General features: G+C 41.5%; 1 protein-coding gene across 2 annotated transcripts in view; it reads right to left on the reverse strand.

Moving 5' to 3' along the window:
• The window catches only part of RABGAP1 (RAB GTPase activating protein 1), a 60,586-nt gene extending 37,558 nt beyond the window's left edge, over positions 1-23,028 (reverse strand). Inside the window, exons 1-12 of one of the 2 annotated variants that reach the window (XM_042878900.1) lie at positions 22,988-23,028; positions 16,404-16,605; positions 11,555-11,789; positions 10,827-11,031; positions 10,173-10,347; positions 9,701-9,858; positions 8,629-8,739; positions 7,512-7,578; positions 7,092-7,194; positions 6,140-6,309; positions 4,030-4,204; positions 2,141-2,234 (exon numbers count right to left, since the gene is read on the reverse strand). In XM_042878900.1, the coding sequence (XP_042734834.1) occupies positions 2,141-2,234; positions 4,030-4,204; positions 6,140-6,309; positions 7,092-7,194; positions 7,512-7,578; positions 8,629-8,739; positions 9,701-9,858; positions 10,173-10,347; positions 10,827-11,031; positions 11,555-11,789; positions 16,404-16,553 (1,643 nt within the window). In that variant the 5' untranslated portion in view covers positions 16,554-16,605; positions 22,988-23,028. Of the gene's footprint in view, positions 1-2,140; positions 2,235-4,029; positions 4,205-6,139; positions 6,310-7,091; positions 7,195-7,511; positions 7,579-8,628; positions 8,740-9,700; positions 9,859-10,172; positions 10,348-10,826; positions 11,032-11,554; positions 11,790-16,403; positions 16,606-22,518; positions 22,617-22,987 lie in introns of those variants that run through there. The other variant, XM_042878901.1, reaches the window with a different exon arrangement.
• Positions 23,029-23,039: the final 11 nt, after the last annotated feature.

Genomic DNA, 23,039 nt, shown 5'->3' on the forward strand with positions numbered 1-23,039 from the left:
AAACAAACACCAAAAAACAACAACAACAGATGTAAAATGATTAAGAGCACTGATAAATAAAGGCAAATGCTGAACTTAATTTATATTGATTGCATTCCTTTAACAAATCTGTATTTAATAATCTGCCTTAACAGTCTGGCATAAAGAAAATTTTACACAGTCTGGGAATCCTTATTGCCCTCCTCCACTTCCAGCACAACGACCTGCAGCCATCTGGGCCATGCTGGACATTCAACTCAGTTTGTATCACACAGGGGCTACAGACATTGCATCCTCCTTCATTTTGTTTTCTTTAAACAAAGTAATTATGATAATGTTTACACAACAATTACACTTACATCTACATACATCCATTACTATAAACTTACATATCACGTTTACATGTTTATAGAAAATACTCACCATACACAATACTAAAATCAAAGACTGGTCAGTAAAGGCCTATTAAATCAAGGCTTTAGACCTGAGTACAACAGTAATTCTAATGAATACAGCCATGAACTTTAAGGCTGTGGCCATACATTATTGCATTTTTCAAAACTATCTTGAGATGAAAAAATTGTGACTCACCAGTTATAAAGCAGGAGCCAAACGTTAATAAGAAATCACAAAATACCAGCACACATTTAATTGCTGTATAAATCTCATTACAGGATTCTAAAAACCTAGCATGAAGTTACCTGAACTCTGATTTTTATGATTTTCAATCCTCTTATGTTAAAAGCTCAAGGATCATTATTTCCAAATACTCATTGTTAGTTAAGAAGGAAAGCCCTTTAACACACATTAAAGCTGCTGTTGCCAGCATTAGCAAAGAAGCACTTCATATCCTCTTAGAGCTGCCAAAACATTTTCAATTGGAGTCAGGTAGCTTAATTATCTTTCAACCCTCAGAAGAATTACAAAAAACTCATGCTGAAACTTTCTTATAGCAACAAATGAACACAGCTCAGCTGTTAATGGAGCTTCTGTAAGTCCAGGAGAGGGAAGAAAAAAAACGACCTTAGTGCAGCCACCGCCTTCTTATGGAGTGTCCATTTCTGTTGCACCCATTCCTATCAACCAAGTCCAACATAGTAGTGCAAAAACAAACCAGCTGCTGTCTAAATGAGCACCAAGCAAGCACAGAAGAAATAATACTAAGCTGTGATAACCTTAATTCAAAGACTGATGAGACCTGGCTAAGAGGTCACATCAGTGCTTCCCCTCTGCTAAAGTGCATTAGACTCCATCTAATCTGCTGTCCTACTCCTTAGATCCAGTGCCCTTTGTCAGACCCTTGGTTGCTGTACAGCTCTCATCCTGCTCTTCAATTATGTTAAGTAGCAGAAGGCAACAACTAAAGCAAGAGCTGAAACATGGCACATTTGAGCTCAATATGATGTTGTGCTTGTCGTCTCTCTTTGCAAAAAGTAAAAAAAACACCCTGAATTCTTCAATAATTAACACCAGTTTCTTAAAATCACTCAGGCTACTTGGAGGTGGGTGACTAAAGGAACCTTCAGTAACGGAAAACAGGTGTTGCATTAGCAGCTTGACTGTCAAGAGACGCTCATTTTATAAATTGGCATTTTGTAGGGAAAAAAAATATAGAACTCATGTACTTCCCTCTTGGCAGGCTCTAGAGCCATCTTCCTTCAGAGAAGGGAGGAAAAGCATCTTTGCTATCCAAGTACAAATCTCCCATGTTCTTAAGCTGCGGTTACTAAGATATGACAGCTGCAGGGAAAAATGGCTGTGAAATAAATCAGAATTACAAAGAGGAATGGAAGAGATCTATGCAAATAAAGACAAGAAAATGCACCTCTTCTTTTATTACTTAGCTTAGATTTTTCTGTAACAAAACTGCAGTGAAGTTTACATATATGTAACACTCATTTTCAGAGACAATCACCTAAGGAAGCAGCATAAAAGAATTTCTATGCTGTATTTAAATACATACTCAAAACTGAAAATACTTAAAAATATTCCCTGAAGAAATCCAAAGCCAGAGAATACAGGGTGTTATGGGGATGAAAGAAGACTAAACCCAAACTAATTTCAGCTCGCTTCTGGAAATAAGAAAAAATCCAGACAGAAGGAGCAAACAGACTGAGAGCATTCAGAATGTTTATTTTCAGAATGCAATTTTGCCACTCACCATTTGGACAGCAACTCTCCCCACGTCTCCAGAATTTTTTCTGCACACTCCTTGGAAACATCTCCAGAACCACTCAAGAGAGGTTCATCATTGTCTGCCAACAGAATAGAGGGGATGCTATGAGATCAACAGACATTACCCTACCACAGCACATACAAACACTGCTTTACAACTGCATTAGCTCGTGGCAAGAGAAATTCCTCATTTGTGGATGCACTGTTTGTGTGCTTAACACAGAAGAGCCAGAAGCAGTCTCTTCTCAGAGCTGCACAGAGATGTGATAAGATGCAGAAGACAAGCTGCAACATGTGAAATTCTGGCTACCAGTACAGAGAAAAAAAAAATCTCCATGAAAATGGCCTAGCTCTGACATAAAGAGCCAGAGAGGCTCTGTGCTGCATCACTGGATGATGTGAGGAACAACAGGACAAGGCTCTGGTCAACCTATCTAGCTGGATTTCCACTGAGGCAAGACTAGAGACCTTAGTAATCATATCCCAAACTTTTGGAAACTCATAAAAATTCTCAAAGAGCACAAGTTTCCCTGTCTAAAAAGCTAAAGCACTATACAAGCTGAAAAGACAAAAGAAGCCATGAGGTTCTACTGACCACTGCAGGCTTGTCACATTGTTAGCATCCATGAACGTCCACAAAGTATTTTACTTTGTTTTGCGCTTCTCCTTTGGAGCTCAGTATTTTCTGATGCAATCTCTGACTTAAACTAAACTTTCTGAATCAGACTTTCAGCTGAGGGAGAGCTGAGCAGGAAGGGCTTAGATGAGCACAATCACACAACTTTTGTTTAAACCAGTACTAAGCTTCTGTACTGTCAGATATCTTTAAGTGCCCACAACAGGCATCGCGTACAAAAATACGCTTCATTGATACAGCAGTCAACATTGCCTTTGCATTATTGATGAAACAGCATAGATTACTGAAATTAAAAAATTAAAAAATACTATCTTAACTGATACTTGAAACCATCAGCAATGCAAGAGTTTACATCTACTGTAAACAACAACAAAACCTCACACACACACACACGTATGTATATATATGTATATGCACATATGTGTGTATGTTCCTAGACAGCAAAGGCTGGGAGAATTTTTTTACGAACAACATTTTGCAAAAGAATTCAATTTGAAAGTAATCTGTTTTTTGTTGGCCTTTTAAATAAAGGTACAGTAAGGCACAGAAGTGAAACAATCCACTCAAGGTCACATTAAATGTCAGCAGAAGAAGCAGAAACTCAAGTCATCTATATTCAGCTCAAAGCTGTAAGGCCAGATGCTCAGAGCCCATATTTTAGCTCAAGAGATTTTTTTAAAAAAAAAAAAAAAAAGAGAGAGAGATTGAAAATGCATTAAGGTTCAGACAAGTCCTGGTATAGTTTTATGTATTGCAGATGTCTACACTTTCCTCTTCACTAAAACACACTGCTTGCTTACATTTTCAAATACCAGCTTCTCATTTGCACTCTCAAGTCTTTTCACAGCTGCTCAGGGAGGGGCAGAAGCTGCATGATAATCCCAAATTTTTAGCAGCCTCTTTTCACATTGTTCCAAATATACCACACTGAAGATTTTGTGAGGCCTGGGCAGAGCACAGCACAGACAAACCACAGAAGTGTCAGACAAGGGAGAGGCTGATCCAGGAATGCAGGGGTACTGGTTACTGAATACTCACAGCATTAAAGCAAGATTTAGAACCAAAGAAACAATAAAACAAAAACCGAAAGACCATGAGCAGTAGGCCAAATTCTGACTGGAATGAATTCAACATGTTTCATAACTAAGATTTATCAACTACGGGGTTTTTTGGTTTCTTTTTGGGTTTTTTTGGTTTTCATTTGCTGAAGAATTTAAAGCACACAATCTGTGTCTTACCTTCTTCTTCATCATCCTCTGGAGGGGAAGGAATCATCGAGCCCTGCGACCCCGACTGGGGCAGGCGAAGAGAGGGGCTCGCTGTGGTTTTTCTTCTCTCCCTCTCCGATTCACTTTCTAGACACACAACTTCATATAATGTGTCTGAGTTATTCTTTCTGTCCTTTTGCTTTATCTATGGGAAAAAATAATACCACAAAAAGCTCTAAGATCTCCAGGTTACTTCGTACAGGTTGTACTTCTTTTCGGAACACAACTGCAGAGAAAGAAACATTTTTACTCGCATTCTGCAGCGAATGACCTCCAGCCCCTGCTGAACACTGCACGCATCACACAGGCCTGCAAACGCTTCCACCCTAATGTCACGTCTCAGACCTTTCAAAAGAAGTCAAATTTCTCCAATCTTCTGGAGAGAGGAGAAATTCTAATTTAACTTTCCCACCATGTCAACTGTCTTCAGCAACGTTTCCAAGTCAGCTCTCTGCGCATGCGCTGCCGAGAGAACACATGCACACCAGTTGTTGGGTTCCAAAGTTTATTATGTGGTTCTGTTCCCTCCTTAATTTTCAATACTTTCACACCTCTCTTTGCTATAGAAAGAAGTTTTTCCCTTGTGAAATGTTTCCCAAATTTTAATGCAGTCCAAGAATTTTGATTTTTTTTTTTTCATAAAGCAATAAAAATAGGGAACAGAAAAGGAAGGATGAAGAAAAGAGAGAAACAAAATTTAAAATCATACTCTACAGTAAGCTCCCAATGCTCAGTTTTATTCTTTGGAGTATTTAAAATGAGGAGAAATGAATCAAAGCTAAAAATTACTAAATCACTAAATGTAATCTGAGAAAATGTCTCTGCTTTCACCATTTCCGAATAAAGAAACACTGCCAAAGTAAGATAAGCCAACTCTACACAGCTGTATTTTTAATAGGCTAATCACAGCTCCATAGAAACAGGTTTCCCTTCCAGGCTTATCAGGCAGTACATTCTATATTTGCTGCTTCCACTATGAATTCTGATAATCTTCCATTAGTAAACACTGGAAGTTGGACAGTCTGACAGTGCTTTGGAAAGAAAAGAATTAGATGAGATAAGTCACAATGCCTGTGAATTGAGTAAGACAAAAGATACAGAATTAGCTCGGTAAGATAAACTTCCTTTAAAGCACCAAGACAAGAAGGTGCCTCTTAGAGGTAGTAAAATATTTATAGCTCAGCAGCCTTAACTGCTCCACATCTCCATATTCCACCTCAAAGATATCCTAAGCAAACAGACTTATCTCAACGAATTTTTGAAGGAAATTTAGGACAGTTCCTGAAATGTTCGTTTATATTTTAAGTAAAAGATAGGAGAGACACAAAAAAGAATCATTAGCAAACCTCATCTTTGTTACTACCAAGAAATATTGCCACAATACGTTAGTGTTTGAAGACAAGTGAATGAGGAATAAAAGCCACCACAGAAAAGCATCCTACCTCATTCAGATCTTCTTTCAAAAATAATACATAACCTTGCTTTTTCGAACTGTAACCAGAATTATGAAACCTTGAAAGATCACATACATCCACAATGATGTTTGCTTCTGTATCTTTCCATTTCTTTAACCAGGACTTTCAATTCAAGCAGTAATTTCTAAAGCAGGCAGCTCCTTCACGTTCATCATTTCTATAGTAACCCAGACCTTCAACTTCCCAGCCTTATTTTCAGACTAAATTATTGCCTCCTATTGTCACTGTAAGTATTCCGGACAGACATAATTCTTTCCATTTAAGCAGATATGGTAAAAAAGTAAGTTGGAGGAAGCAGTAAAGTTTTTAACAAGTTCTAGGGATTTATTTGTGATTGCCTGTATTTTTTTCCTCCTACAGAAACCAGGGGCATGTGTGAAATCCCATTTTAACCTATGGGAAACAACTGTAGTGAAGTTCTGAATGGCTGACAGAGAAAAGCAACTACAATTTTCTTTACCCTCAGCATACGTGCATTTATTCTGCATTACATCACAAGCCTACCTCTGGGTATGGTCAAACATGTCACGATTACCTTTGAAAAACAACCCTGCCAAATCAAAATTAACTGCAGGTGAAAGAAAAGCAAAAGAAAGAAGTGTTACCTGTTTTAATTTCAGGAAAAAATTTTCAGTAGAGCTACGTTTGCTGAAGGGCCAGAACAATCTCTCATTAGGTGAACACACTCTGACTTTAGTCTCCAGAATGAATCGAACGGGTTCCTGAACCTCAGTTATCACCAAGTCCACAGCAGTAGTCATGAACAGTACTTTATCTAGAGAGAAACCCCAAGCAACAATAAGAGAAATACCCCACAGTGCAGATCTATCACCTAGCTAAGTAATATTTTATGCATTTTTAGAAGTTACCTACAAAAAAACCTCAAGTCTTACCTCACTAACCAGCAGTTAAGACCCCCTCAGCTGTGTGAATTCAGAGCATTGACTACATACTACGATTCTCCAAAAGGAGTCAAATGTAGCAGCAGACTGTACCCAGCACCTGACCTTTAGGACTTTGCTCAGTCAATTCCCATGCAGTTTCCCAACCTTTGAAGCTAACTGTGACAATACATTGCAGGGATGATCAGTTAGCTGACATCTTAACAGAAGTAAAGACAGATCTGTTTCAGAACTCCACAGAGCAATGCAGCATCAGTTACTTCCAGATTACAGTTGGACTATTTCATTGTTGTTATCACAGGTACAAAATCCTTTTCCTTTTTGTATTAAAAACTTGGAAGCAGAAAAATCTGAACTGATCACCGAAACTAAGTGAAGAGGCAGCCTGCAGCAGTCCATTCAGTGCAATTCCCAATGGGATTCTTAAACTCTAACAGAGCACAATGAGGCTGCACCTTGTCCCCACAGCTGTGCAGCTCCTAGAAGGTATTATTCCTAAGCGTAGGACTTCTATACTTGTTTTGTTTCTGAGATTATATCCCATATTATGAAGAAAGTCTGTGCAAGATGCACCTTAAAGAAAGGAGAACTGATCCAATGCTCCCCGTATAAATTATCTACCTTGACCAAGGATAAAATCTGTCCAGGTTCATACCTTTCGGTGTTTCTTCATTTACAAACTGGAAGTGTGGAGATTTTTGATTCCAGCTACCAGTGATCACGTATGATTTCCCATCAGAACTTTTACCCATCGACTCCTGGAAACAAGGAAGCTTATGAATCTTTATTTAAATTAAAGCAACTTCTATACTACAAGAGCTTCAGCTACATAAAACAGCTCCAGCAAAGGTGAGAAAAGGGCACGTGAAGTTCATTTTGCATGATCCTATAACAGAGATCACCTCTGAAAATAAAAACAGAATTAACAACTCAACCCAATTTTCCAGGGCAACACTCAAGAGTATGGTGCACAGCAACAACCCACAGCAAGCAAGCCTAAGCATCTAAATCTTTTCTGTCTACCCTGAGATCATAAGCAATTAGTTACTAGATTATTTTAATAAAAGACCCTTACCAAATCTAGAAGGTGCATGTCACCACTCCGAACATCTTTCCCACGGCTCAGGAGGAGGCCAAAACATCTGAAAAGTCAGGCAAAAGAAATCAATCTGCAAAAATTACTACTTATAAACAAGTCATAAGCATTCATTGTGTACATATTCCATCACACACCACAAGCAGCCCATGAATGCAGTAAGAAATGTCAACAATTCTTGACATTTGAGCCCAGTATCAAGCACGTCAACCAAAACAATGTCAAGCCAATGTTAAAAATGTCAAGCAAAATTTCACAAGAATATTTACATTACCATTTTATCCTGCCTACAGTGGCCCGTACAGTTCAATTATTTTTGTTTTCAAAGACAACTGCGTGTCAAACAATCTCCTAACAAGGCTCCCTATTCTGCAGGTAGGACAACAGTGCCTCTTTTCTTCTCTTTTCGTTTTTTCTTGGTTGGTTGGTGGGTATGAGACATGTTTGCATAGAATTTCACCTTTGATACTGATAAGAATCAGGAAATTCCACATGAAGTGCAAGGAACTGTCTTCTATGGTTTTACTTTGCATAAATACCACTCACTGAGTTATATTGCACTTCATCTTCTGGTTGACCACACTTCCTGAAGTTCCTGCTTTTTGTCAGACTGCAAAGTTTGGCAGAAGCTGCATCTTTTCTCTGTATTACAAAAAACACTAAACTCTATCAGTCATCAAAAACTGCCTCTTCATTTCCACGAAGTGAAAGATTTGAAATCTGAACTCTCCTCTTCCCTACAAAGGTGCTTCATATTCTAGAATTCCAGACCACAGCAGATTCAAAGCATATGTACAAGACATATTCTCAGATGCAACCAAGAAGAAAGGAATGTTTTTGAACAGGTTAGAGGAGATATGACCACTGGCTAAACAAGCAGATCTGTGCAAGAATTCACTCTGCCTGCATTGTGTCCCCATTACACACATGCTGAACAAACCAACCACATCTTCTGCACAGCTTCACTCAACTCACAGGCATGGAATTAAGTTACATAAACAGAGTATTCATAAAACGTTATTAAACTGCTGCCTCGGAAGAAAGAGCACAAGACATCAAATAAAGATATATATACTTTTTTAATTTATATGATTACCTCTCAATGGCAAGCTCCTTATTAGTTGTCTGTTGGACATAAATCACTATCTTCTTATCGATTCCTTGGCGGAGTTTAAAGCACTGCCTGTCCTTGTCTTTGGGAACTGCACTGTTATTTACCAGAAAGGGAAAAAAATACTCAGAACATCATTTATCTGTATTCTTTACATGTATCAAAAGCATCATCAGACATTCTCGTGGGATTTCCAGCAGCATTTTAAGAAAGTTTCTAAATACCGATTCCTCGTATTACTTAACAGACAGCAATTGCATGTTACTACTTACACAAAGCAGTGCATCACTTTCTTCTTCCACAAGGGAGGCAAACTGTTTCTTTTAGAAATCTTTCTAACAGTTATTTTAATTTCTACTACAGGTATACTAAGTACAGGTCTGAACTTCAGAGATCATACAAGAATTAGTGTCAAACCTCTAAAGCCAGCTATTTGAATTAAAACCTGCACAGTACACCCAAAGTAGGTAGGATTCTACTTTGCTGGGATGGCTCTACACTACCTGCACTATGGTGGCTACACCAACATTGGTACCATGCCAGCAGGACTGAGCATCACCTAGTGCACCACCATGTGCTGTAGTTACACATCCTGGCAATTGCTGCTGCTGCATCTGAGCCCAAGAACCATCAGTATCTTTCATGCTTGGGCTCTGAGCTAATCATTTTTCAGCTGCTAGCACTTGAGCAGTCCTTTGGACTGTCTACAATGCAAGGTGCTGAATAAATATTGGATTATTAGATGTGATTTATTTATTTATTTAATAAATAAAGCTTGAGCTAGATGCAAACACAAGAAAAGAAATGCTGCTAAAGCTGTGGCTGGGAGCCAAGTCAGAATATTTGGCTCAACAAGTCAGAACATTTGGCAGACATGCCGTGCTGAAATAAAGACACTTCAGCAATTACAGGAGACTATAAATGGCTGCATTAAACATCTCAGGGCACTGACATAGGCTGAGCACAACACAGAAAACTTCTAGCACACCCGTTCCCTCACTTCCCTCTCACTTTAAGAGAAACAGACGCTGTATGCACAAGAATGAAGGACCTATACCTGAAATAACCTTTTCCATCATCTTCTTTGATTTCCAGTGACACAGAGAAGGTGAAAATATCACTGTCTGGAGTCTGTGGAGTGGCAATGGCTGAGAGTGGAGTTTGTTTGGCGGAACGACGAAAGGCAGTGGCAAAGCTGTACAGTATTCGGCTCACCTGCATTCACACAGCAACAAAGAAAGTTCAGAAACATTGAAGTGAACAGAATTTAGCAGCTGAAAACCGATCTGAATTTCCACTTATTAACACAATAAGAAATGACTGTATAAAAGTGCTTGTAGCTGCTGTAGGTCTAATTAACTTTTCCTACATTTCTTAGAAGGACAGAACATTAAACATGCTCTCATTTCACATCTGAGGTACAAAAGGTAATGCATTGTATTACTTCTAAAGTACCTGATATAATTCTGCTCTATCTTGGAAATAACTTCTACGTTTACAGAATTACTTGACAAAAAGATTCAACTTACAGCCTCTTGGATCTCGCATCGGAAGACATGAATCCTGAAGAGTTCTGCATTGTAGTGGCTTTCAGTGAAAGCAAAGCAATCACATTCTGGGGTCCCATCATGCCCTCGTACACAGAAAAGGATTTTATAGATTGGGTAATTTGCTATTTCTGTGTTCGTCTGAGGATCTAAAAGTCTGTAAAAAGAGAGACAGAAAGGAAACCCTGCAGTTTTAGAAGAAGTATTTCAGCTATTAACTTGCAAGCCTCAACTATTTAACAGTACTGGAGAATATACATCATACAGAAACTAAATGGCCTCATCCCTGCTAAGCCTTGCGTACCAGCAGCTATCCTGCCTTACAAGCCAAATATTTTCCAAGCTATTTCCAAAGTGTTTAATCAATAACCACCCCCACCTTCTGTGGGCTTCTGTGGCACCCTGGGTCATGACTGTTTTTCATACTGACCCTACTGACCCCTTAGGCATCAAATATTGGTTAAAAAAATCTGAAGCCCCATTTTTCACAGATCTCTTTAAAATCCCTGTTTTCTGCTAAATGAAATCCTAAGTTGCTCAAGACTTCTCCCAGAGAAAACAGTAACTTATTTCCTTTGCTGGAAGATAATAATACCAAATGGACAAAGCCAGAGTGCAACTGAATGAGCTTCGTACCTCACTGTTCCTTCAGAGACGTTAGGCACTGACAGAGTCACATCCAGAGAAATCTGGCACTGGCTTCGTAGGATGCACATCATTCTGAGGGCTTCCACTTCACTCCGGGGAGCATTCACAGAGGCACAGCCTAAGTAGGTGAGCTTGCTAAACACCACACTGTCCTCATCAGTCACAGGTGTAAAAGGGCTCAAATCCCCACAGTCTAAGGTAAGACATAAAGTTGAACATAAGAAGAAAGACAAGGCATACGTAAGAAAATTGTCAGAGGTTGACCAACTGCATGTAAAAAGCAACTAAGAAACACATTACAGAAAGACAGACCAGACCAAAACAGTTCAGATAAACCCTGCCTGAAAGCAAGTTACTGACAGCAGAGAACACTGCCATCCAAATTCTACAATCAGTGAGTTCACTCAGAGAGCTTTGTGATACTAGTGCACCAACTTTCCATGCAGTAGTAAGATGTACAGACAAGCTAAATAGTTGAATTTTTTATACAGCCAGGCAAATAATCACAATATTTCTGCACAAGGCTTGTACAGAAAGTGTTTTCAGAGAAGAAAATGGTTCAGCAAATGGTAACTCTTGAATCACCCAACCCACGTTAGGTGATCTTAATGAGAAACAGGGACAGTTGGGCACACCTGTACCTAAAACTCTCTTGTCTTTCCCCAGATAAAGCTATTTCAGAAGATACCACCAGGTATTCCCCATTTTTTTCTAACCTCCCTGGGATGGTTTCACTGGCAAACTCATTTCTGGTTTCTGGAGTCCTGCCACCGACACTGGGTTAATGGTAGAAGATGCTGAAGCTTCAAGGACAACAGGTTCTTCCCCATCACCATCAGTCCTAACTTCATCACCATGGTCTCGGTCAATTGACTGATCTTCCATAGGTGGATCCATCAGCACGTCTTCAAGTTCCCTCTGCAGCTGCTGTTCGCTTCCATTCCCAACAATCTAAGAGCCACAGAGTTGGGACACAAAAGACCATTCAATTAAAAACAAAAAATTAAAAACAAAACAAAGCCACACCACGGAACAACCACCTCCCAGACACAGGGTCATTCACCAGCTGCTCCACCAAGGGAAACAGCAGTTAACACATTAAACACTGTTACGGCCATAAACACAAATTGCAACATGCAAACGCTCACCAGATCAGATTCTATCTACCCTGCTTTAACAAACTAACAAATGGAGCTGGAAGGAGGAATTTCCTAGGAAAAAGTGAGATTACTTTTAACTAGCCTGTAGTCACTGGCTACAAAGGTTGGCTTATGGCAGAGGAAACTTAGACAAGAACCCACTACAGTGGTCTATTTTAATTCTCAAAATGGTACCAGGAAGACCAAATAGAATTAAATATGCTAAGTGGCTCATGGGTAAAATCGCATGGTTTCACAGGAAGAGAAGAATCTGGAATAGGATTCTGACATCATGCAGACAAGAAGTCATGTTCACTTCCTAACGCTCATCTTCAGCCTGACCTTGTACTCAATGAAGCCAACAGGAAAGCATGCAGCAGCCAAAGCGGTGTGAAATTTTCATCCCAATGTTAATATTCTTTCTGATGATTCATTATAGAAGCAATTAAAAGAATCTTTCGCAAGCATGTGGCCAAAGACATAATCCCTTTAAGCATCAAGTTTATTATCCAGGTTTATGCAGACGTTCCTCCAAAAGATGATGATAGAAGAAGATATGCCACACTGTTTTACTGTACACGATTTATGTGTTTCACAACAAAACATGAGAGATCAATGAAAACATCCTACCTGCCCCATTAAAGCCCATGTATTTGAAATACTAAAGTAACTTCTGTTTTTACAGGAACCACATACTACGGATTCTGGCACAAACCAGCATCTCATGCCCAGGATTACAAGTCAAACAACTCCAAACACCAAGCTATTGTGTTTGGTACAACAGTTTATATTAATAAATTACATCTATATTCCACCCTATAAAACATGACCTTGAAAATAAAAGCTCCTAACAACAGCAGGAACGGGTAAAGCAGAAGCTCAAGCTGTTTACAGCATAATAGTAAAAAGGCACAAAAGGAAGAAAAAAGACAAGGAAGATTTACATGGAATGTAATGAAATGTATGAGCAGCAGAACACAGCTTTGAAGCACTGCACTGATTCAACTTAACATATAAGATTCATGTAAAGAAAAGCAAAGCCAATGCCTGCTTCCATGTATTTTAAGAATTGAGGAAAGTCTAGATTCAACTATTCCACTGTATAGCATAAAAACATACAGGTGAAGTCCACAGCATCAGCAAAGAACAACAGCCCGCAGAACAGAATCTTCCTAGTAAACATTCCAAGAACTGAAGCCATGCTACCCACCAAAAGAAGTCTGAAAGCAACATCAAATACACTTTTGGACTGAGGATTTCTGTTGTTCTCACAATCCCAAGAATCAACAGCAACAAACCAGCTGCCCAAGAAATAAGACCTAAAATATGAACAAAGGCCAACTTCACCTCAGCCAGTCTTGCACAAACCCATAAATTCACACACTGTGGGAAGAGCAAACACGAGGTGTAAACTTGTTTGAAACTCTACTGCACCCCCAAGCCAATAAGAGGCAGCACAGAGGAGTGGAGCAGAGCTAATGGCAGCAATGAATAAGCAGTGTGGCTCTAAAATGTACGTTCATGTAGGTCTGCTTAAGATGGAAGACAGAAACCATTTAGCCTGGTTGATGGTTTCTCTATTTCTCACAACACTGCAAACTAATTTGACCTTAGCTTTCACACAGCACATTGCCTCCTTCAAAGGTTTCTTTACAGTGCCACAAAGCATTTATTAGAAGTGTTGGTTACTGCCTTCTCCTCACTCACGTGCTCCTGGACTCTGCTGTGCATCAGTTCAGTTCACAGCACTATTATACAGATCTCTAACTTAGTAAAGGACTTGCAATACAAGGCTTAGGTTTGATCTACAAATTCAACAGCCTACTGCATTCTGCAAACGCAAGCCTAGATTCTAGCACCATCATCAGACTGCATTTAGCAAACGTAGGATCCTCAAACTGCTTTTCTAAAGAAACAGAGCACCAGAGAAAGACTTGTGCTCAAACACAAACCTATACTTACTCTCTGTTTCCCTTGGTGGGCTCATCGTAGCAAATGGATTTTGACATCTGCAATTCAACCTTGTTACATATATCAAAGCAATTGTTTCCTCCTTTAAAAACCCTTCCTCCTTGTTTGTTCCTATGAAATGCCTAACTTCAGCTCTCATTTTGTAGTTATGTTGTTTCCACACACTCATAATGCTCAGGTATCACTGCGACAGTACTTTTAACATTCAGTACTTTGACAACCTTGAGAACTCCATTTATCTGTTAACACAGATAAGCAGTTCAATAACACAGTAAAACTGTCTTCTGAAAGGCTATTTGAAGACTGAAGAAAGGATAAAGAAGAAAGCTATATTCTGGAGGAGTGTTTTTATATTCTTGTAGAAAAACACTAGAATACTATTTCTGACCTGAAGGCACGCTGAAAGGTCTTCCTAGCCTTAAGCAGAAGGAAGGAGATTAACACAGGAATTTTCCTATTGACAGAACTTAAACTGAGCACTGACTGCTTATCTGAGGCATAACATTTCCATTAATCACATAGTTTACAGCCAGCAATGGAGCAGTATGTACGCTCAGACGCTGGGAAATGGAAAGGCTCAAGGTGAATTGCTTGGTTCAGAGATTGTGCTCAGTCCTGGCACCAAATTCAAAAAGAAGCTTATCTTTAAGACCTGCAAAACCCTGTGACATTTAGCACCAAGCCAGGGAACAGCACAACTTTCCTGTGCTATTGTTAATTATTGGGAAGCAGCTGCGCTAATGCTCTCCTTTCCTCACCAAGGGGCTGAGCACACCTGCAGCTAGTCTTTTATAAACTGCTTTGGAAGTAAACATACACAGAAAAGTCCAGTAGGAAGTTTCAGGAGTCAGACTGAAATTGATTGCAGATATTCTTCTCTGAAATTCTTCTAATTCTTATGCAGATGACTTCATGCACATGTCCCTTTAACGCTTTGATTGTACTCAACAAGATGCATCCTATCATACTAACAAACCAGGAAAGCCACTGTAAGGCAGTGTTTAGACAAGCAATACAAATATCTCTCTTGTGGAGTGAGAGCTGTTGCAGACTATGGCATTTTGCATGTCCAAACTTTGTTTGGGAATAACAGCATGGAATGAAAAATCTGGTAGACCATGAACGTCCCCTGGGGTCTCAAATGAAGCCCTGTGACTTTGTGAGGTAAATCACTTACATTACTGCATAGGCATTCTCAAGGAAAGGACCACTATGGATGGAAACCATACTGCATTCTGAAGTATTTATAGCTGCTGGTATATGCAGCACCTACCACAAGGTTACAGACTTGTGTCAGGTTGCAGTCTTTAAGCAAGTTTTACAGAACATCATGCTGATTACTGAAGAAATTCCAAATTTTTGCAGACTATCCATGTATGAGGTGAAGATACAAAATTCTGCAACTGCAATAAATTGTAAGTAACATTTTTGCCAGATTAAACAAAAGATCTTGAGACTTAAGAAACAGAATTAACCAGAAGTCTTTTATAAAGGAAAACAGCCACTACACCGGCCTGAACTGTGCGGGACTCAAATCCATGCAAGAAAAACAAAGAAAGCAGTTGGAAGTAAAAGATGAGCAAAGGCATCAAGAAATACTCAATAAAGTCTCTGCACCAACTGCTGCTACGGAAAAGAGGAATACCCAGTCCACCAGATGGAACACAATTCCTTACTGTCTTTAAAGACATTATTTTAAAGACATTGATGTGAATGACTGTAGTCTCTTGCAGCAGTTGAATAGGTCTTTCCATCTCCCACCAAGAGCACACCAACCTGAAACACTACAGGAAACGTTCAACCTTAACACATCAAAAGGACAGAATTCTGAGTGAACACCTCATTAGTGTCACTTTGCTTAAGGACTTGTGAAATATACATTGGGATGGAAGATTTCCCTTAAGTAGCTGAAAAAAAGAAAAAGAAGCGATGAAGGTCTCTGTCCAGAAACATCCTTCTAGAAGTGAGAAGATGTCAGTGCCATTCCAATTCACAGAAGCCTACCCACGTAAGCCTGTATTCTCAGATTCATGCTAAGTTGTTAGTTATAACTACCTTTACATTTCTTAAAGAGAATGTTTCACATTGGGGAAAACTTTCATGCATAATTGAATTTAAAAATACGTTCAAATCAAATGTGTGTTAATGTTGCTTTCTACCCAAAAGCTGTGAGGAAACCAGTTTCAAGTTCTGTTTCATACTGAAGACTTCATAAAGGATTAAGTTAAGTGGGAAAGAAAACAACCCACAGGTAGTGATGGATAAAGCTCTTACACAAAACCTAGTTATCACCTTGACATCAGCAAAGTAATGTAGAAACTACTGGCAAAATCAGCTCTTGAATGACTTCTCCTTTCTGTTAAGTTTTCCACAATAAAGAAGTCCCTCTTTAAGCTCTTCGATGGTTAGTTTGAATTAGAAGAATAGTGAACAAACTCAGGTTATTAATTCTTACCTTCAGTCCTGTTTTTTCATCATCACTACCATTATTTGTAGATGGTGTTTCATCCCCTTGCCTGGAAACCAAGACAAAATCTTCACTGTTAAGAGTGGATACCGAGTCTGAAGAGACACTGATTTTTCCAACAGAAGCCTTGTCATCCATGACTTAAAAAGGAAGTTCGACTCATGAATGAGATTAAATATTTTATAAACTCCTGAAAAACAAAAATCATAAAAATACTTATATAAACTTCATGCTAAAATGCTCAAATGTTTCTCTTCAGAAACCTGCTGACTAGTTAAAAAAAAAAAAAAAGAAACATAACATCTGACTGCGTAACCAAGTCACAGCTCTTCTGTCCATGTACACTAACGGTCCTGCTTTGATTTTGCTAAGAAGCACACTACTATTAGATCACTGGCTTCCATAGCTCGCAAACGGGAAGTTAAAGCATCTTTTTGCAGATTTCATGATCGTATCACACACTGCTCCACACTCAGCAAATGGGCCCTTGGAGCATCTGCTACACGCGGTGACAAGGGACTCGTCTTAAGGCCAGAACTATAAGGTCCATTTCCTTTCTTCAGATAATCTGTCTCCCTTCCTCCGTGCTCACACAAAAAAAACCACACAACAATTTCTGTAGCTATTGGAGCACACTGCAGCCACATTCCGAGCTCCCAGAAAAGAGCTAGAGCCAACTCTTGGTATTTTGCACTAAAGATGCTCTAGAACCGTGGGACATACAGTGCTCTGTGAGCCTACGTTGAATCTTCTGTACTGTAAGGAACAATAAAAGATTCCAAGAAGCAGGAAGAACAGCGTGGGCTGGATCAGTACTGAGAATCAGAGCCAAAAGAGGATTTTAAAAAGCTAGAACTGGCACAGAGATATTTGAAGAAAAGAACAAAAGGTGAAGTTCAGCTGCACACCTTGAACTCTACAACACAGATTCTCAGAATCAATGGCTCAAAACAGACTGTTGCAATAAAAACGGCTGATCAAATTTCCCAGAAACCCAATCACACCCTTATTGCAACGGCTTGGGGCTTTACATAATCCCAAGCACACCCAAACCCAAGCACCTTTTCCACCCAAGCTCTGCCTTTCATTTGGAGGACCACAGTCCCAACCTGGGAGCAGCAGAGCAGCCAAGCGCAGTGAGCTGGTATGTCCAGCACAGCTCATCACATTCCTCTCTGAACCAAGAACAAAGCGTCTGAAAATAGCAAAGCCTGCTTTTATTTCTATCAATACCCTTCTCCCCCTCCGCAGCCACCAACATGACTTGAACATCTGCCAGGATGACAACACTTTTTTTCCTCTGTGTTATTTTTAACCTGATCACTCAGAATTGAGTCCCTTCACGGTCCTGAATGACCTTACGCTGGACAACAGAAGCAGTGTGTATGATAATGGATGTGGGCTGTTCATTGACACATACCTGTGATCGCCGGCTTTCACGTTCAAAAGTGTGTATGATATTTACATATCCTTTTTGGAAAGATGCACTGACTTTTAGTGACAACAACTGGCTGAGAAATGTAGGCAGTTTTAAAAGTTTCACCACTGCATGCAGCCATCTGACACGAGGTACAGATACCTTAAAAGTGGGGCAAGCTCTCATTTTTAAAGTTGGCATTAATTTCTAAAGAACTGCATCATTACAGAGAATTTGAAAATAAGTGAAATCAATATACTGAAACACAATATAAGTAAGCTTTAAACATCTGCAAATCCCCTCAGCTGCATTATTTTCATACAAACGGTGCAAACTCATCTGCCACACAAAGGCAGCACAAGCAGAAGAGCTGCTTTTGCTCACACCGAGCTGCAAAGATCACCAGGCGAGGATCAAGTCAGCCGTTTATCGTGCCATACTGCCCATCTTGAAGTGTCAATTTCACCAATTCCCAAATTCTTTCAATCCAACACCTTTCACCAGCATTAAATTCAATTACAGTAAATTACGCTGCCTTTTTGTATGCTCCTTCTTGTGGCAGCGTGCTGCAAACGGCACACACACATGCAGGGGCACCACTGCTCAGCCCAACCCTGCAGCAGTTTCTCAACACAGAATTGCAACAGCAGAAGGTCCCGATTAGCCCAACTTCACCAACTTTACATTGAGCAGAACTCTCACTGATATTGCACAAGATAAGAAAGCACAGGAAAGGGGAGACTACTGCAAGAAGCTTTTGTTTATTAGTGATGCGCCACATTGCCCAATACCTCTGGAATCAGCAACAGGGGATGAGATTAACGCCCAAATGGTTCAGTTGCAAAAGCACTGCCTTAAAATACTAAAAACACTAAAATATCTTCTGAAGTCAGCGAGAATTTCCATATTCCCTCACTTTGCTTCCCATGCACTTCACTTCCCCTACTGCTTCGTACCACTCTTTCAGGCAGATTGCCTCACAGATCCCTCTACCTGAACTGAAAACTCACAATGGCAAAAACCACTGCAGAAAGCTCTGAGCTCATTAAAGCACACGCTGGTGCAGAAGGATGAACATCAAAGCCCAGCAGAGCAATGACGTCTAGCAGCCTCATGGCTCCTCTGAAATCAAAAAGAGAACAGCAGCAGCAGGGACAGCACAGCACTGCACAGCACTGCACTGCCCGCAGCCGCCCCAGGAACCGAAATGTCTGTTCTTACAGCGTGGGGAACTGGGAGAAAGGACCCAGCCATGGGCTGAACTCGAGTTTTAAGGTTTCTCTGAAGAAGCCAACATCTCAGCCCACTTTGTTTCAATGCAAATAAAATACGAGCTTTCACACGTTTTGTCCCTGACACACAACTACACTGCAGTAATGCATTTGCCTGAAGGTGCCTTTACACCTCCATGGGAGACAGATGCTGGGGCACAATGCATACTGAGAGGCAAACTTTTATTAACTTCTCTGCTTATCTAATTAAATAGGTTTCCTGGCCTCTCCCCTCACAACAGACCATTGGAAAAAGCTGTAAATGAGGACTGCAATGTTGCTGGCTCCTGGGTCACTGCTTTCAGTTTTGTTTAAGTTTCTAATTCTCAGAAGGAGAATCTTCACTCTACGCTTGCACTTGTTACACATTACATTGCAAATCCAAGAGCCAAACTATATTTTAAAAGTATTCTTGTTTATCTCTTAAGCAACCACCCAGCTGTAGCAGCCTCCTCACTCTGGCTATTTAAGAAAATGTCAATCTAAGACCACAGACACCACGCGCCATGCTAAGACCTCACATAACTGGAAGACAAACCCATCGCAGTTCAAAAGTGGTTCAATGGATTTAAGAAACATTTGTCCTTTGGGATCACAGAATCATTAAGGTTGGAAAAGACCTCTCAAGTCACCAACCATCCCCACCATGCCCCTAAACTAGATCTTTTACCCTCCTACCCTTTCCTAAGAATTTGGCGACTGATCTGCAACTTGCAAGCAAAACTTTCCTTGTAAGTACAGTCAGAATAAATTTAAAAGAGGTTAAAGCAAATAGAATACAACAAATAAAATCTTCCATTTTGTATTACTGCGAAAGAGCGAGGCCCAAATGAAACCTTGTGACATTGCAGCAAGGGAAGCAAATCACACACAACCAGGGCTGCTTTACCCCACTTCCAAAGGCCGACAGGTTTGCAGTATTTACAATGGCCACAGTAACACAACATGCCAGAAGGAAAGCAAAAGAAAACAAGGTTTCAGCTGTGAACTCCTCTGGCTGCTTAGAACAGCAGTTACCCTCACATCAGCACCAGAAGTAGCACTGAATTTAGAGGTGAACTCAATTAAAAAACAAACAAAAAAAACCCTGGAGTTTTCAGGGCAGAAGTGAGAATAAACATAACTGTGCAAAACTAGAGAGAAAAGGTCGTCTTTTCTCATCCAGAACCCTTTCAGCTTTTACATTTCTAAAGCAGTTCCTACTTTGCACAATTGCACAAAGCACAGCATGGCTGAGGGATGCACCAGGTACAGAGGAATGATACAGTAATGTGATTTAAATTATTGAAAACAAAATTATTTAAACAACAAAGTTAAAAAGCCTGGCATGCAGAACAAACCTGTATCCTCTACCCCTAAAAATAACAGAAATGCACTGCATACAGTGTTGAAAATCATGAAATACAGGAGGTAGCACGCAGCCAGGACACTGAGGGGACTGACTGCATATAAATTCATCACTGAAAGTAACATCATCTCTGGTTCTATTTCTCTGCTGTAACAGAACTCAACACCAACAACCACTGCCCAACGTAAGCAGAAGTTCTCCTTCCCTGGATTCAGTCAGGGCGAGAGGTGGAATTCGTAGAGGAGTTCAGAAGCTTTATGAAGGACTGCCCAAAGCTGGTTTATGACAAATAAGGCACCATTCTTTAGGATCCCTGGCTCTTCATGGGCTTTGACACCTGTGATAATTTTTCCCCCCTCAGTTTCAAATAATGCACATTTATTGCTTTATAAATGTGCAATGAGTCTGAAAAAAAAGCCTGGTAAGTGCTAAAGCACAGTGCTAAAGCTGTCTGACAGGCAGCTGCCCAGATTTTCTGTCTGAGCAGAGCAAGAAATTGTTAGAACAAAACTGGTGTCACACTGAGAGATGTGGAAAAGGAGCTGTGGTTTGAATTCTTCTGAGCATATACCTGCAGCAGTATTCTATTGCAGCTGTGGGAAAAAGACACGCAAGGAAGATCAATCACCAGCAGCCTTCTTCTTCTCACGTATCACATGCTTAGCCTGCATAACCCTATGTTTGATCTTCACCCACCACTCCTTCAAGGAAACAACTACAGCCTCGCCTTCCCTGTGCAAAACATTCTCAAAGGCAATGAGAAGCAGAATGAAGCAATAAAACCACTGGAATACTGCATGTGAAAATAAAGGTTCTGGATGATTAAGGAGAGCAAACAATATACAAATAGCAACAACACTAAATTTTCTGAGCATTTTAAAAGCCTCCGACAGCCACAGAGGTAACCATGAAGCTCAAGAGACAGACACTACCAGGGGGTAGCACTGCCTCAGCATACAGCCCCACTGCCCCGTGGGCACAGAGAAGCATAGATTGCAGGGGCTGCCAGAATCATTGCCCATTTCATGCAAAGCCAGGAATCAGACAACACACAGGAGTTCAGCTAACACAGTCTTTGTTAACACTCCTTAGCAGAGTTGTAATTTTGCTTTTAACCTTAATTTGAACTCAGATGAGAGAACTCTAACTTTAGGCTCTTGTACCAAGCGGGTCCTCCAGTCCCAGAAACAAAGTGCAGGCCCTGGGAACCACAGTGCAGAGAAGAAACACAGCTGCTGCCTCAGGCAGCCTGGCCCAGAGCAGAGTGGGGGAGCTGCCCAGTAGTGCCCCATGCACGCTCTGCCAGCACCGGGCACAGCCACGTGCAGGACAGCATGGGGCAGGGGCACCCAGCCAGGAGACAATGCTCCGAGTCCCTCTGCACCTCTCTCATCAGGACTGATGTGAACGCAGCGCTCCACTCACCAGACACACATTGCACTTTAGGAACATGCTGTGAGAGCTAAAAAAAAACAACAGGTTCCATGCGATACATGCTGCTAGAAGCTGCCCGCCCTTGGAGTCGGAAAGCGAAGGAAAGCCCTACGCCAGGCTCAATTTGTTAACATGCTTTCCGCGTACAAAGAATGAAACCTGCTCAGGTCCTTGACCTTTCTACGCTCAGTAGCAGCCTGTAAAAGTAAAACAACGGCCTTTCTGATGTGCCCACTGCTGTCAGGCATTCTTTTTCAAACAAAGTAGACAAGAACGTCACATATCATATAGCCATTTAGCAAACCCCTGCAGGAGAAGGAGTTTGGGAACACAGCCCCAGCCGCACGTAGCAGCACAGCCATGCATTCATTACACGGTTCCCAGTTTGTGTTTTAGCAATAAACGCAATTTCTCCTTTCTCTCCCAAACTTCTCTCCTGTCTCCCTCTCCTCCTCCCCGCAAACAACCTAAGCAGAGAAAGCCCACAAATGTTATTTTCACCAGTTCCACTCTCGCTTCATCGCTGCCAATACGAATTTTTAACCCGACCGCATGCGGTCCGTTTATTTACGCTTCGTTTCGCCCCAACCCGCCGCGGCCCTTGGCACTGACCCGCCGGGCTCCGGCACGTACTTGCCAACAAGAAGGGAAAACCCGAACGAACCGCCGCCGCTGCGGCACACGGGGCGGAAAAGGAGCTCTGGAGACGACGGAGCGCGGCGGATCGGGACCCGCCCGGGAACCGCCAGAGGCCGCGGATCGGGGGCAGCGGACGCGCGGGGGGTCCCGGAACACCGCGGGGAGCGACGCGGCCTCCTCCGCCCCGGGCCCGGCTGAGGGCAGCGCCCGGCAGGAGGGCTCCGCCCCGGGCACGGCGCGACCAGCGCCCGAGGGGACCCGGAAACCGCAGCAGCAGAGACGGAGGAGAGGGCGAGCCGCGGGAGGCCTCCGCCGCTCTCCCACCGGTGGAAGGCGAGGAACGGCGAGGCGGCACCGCGCGCGGACCGGTACCGGGGAGGGAGAGAGGGCCGGCGGCGGGGGGGCGGCCCGAGGGAGGGGGCGCGGGGCGCGGAGCCCCGGCCGGCGGCGCGACCCCACCTACCCCGGCCGCCGCCGCCGCCGCCTCCCGGTGCCGGGCCTGGGCCGCCGCTGCC

Source organism: Lagopus leucura, unplaced genomic scaffold (genome assembly GCF_019238085.1).
Source record: "Lagopus leucura isolate 7727_CA_CO unplaced genomic scaffold, USGS_WTPT01 Super-Scaffold_100022, whole genome shotgun sequence".
Lineage (NCBI taxonomy): Eukaryota > Metazoa > Chordata > Aves > Galliformes > Phasianidae > Lagopus > Lagopus leucura.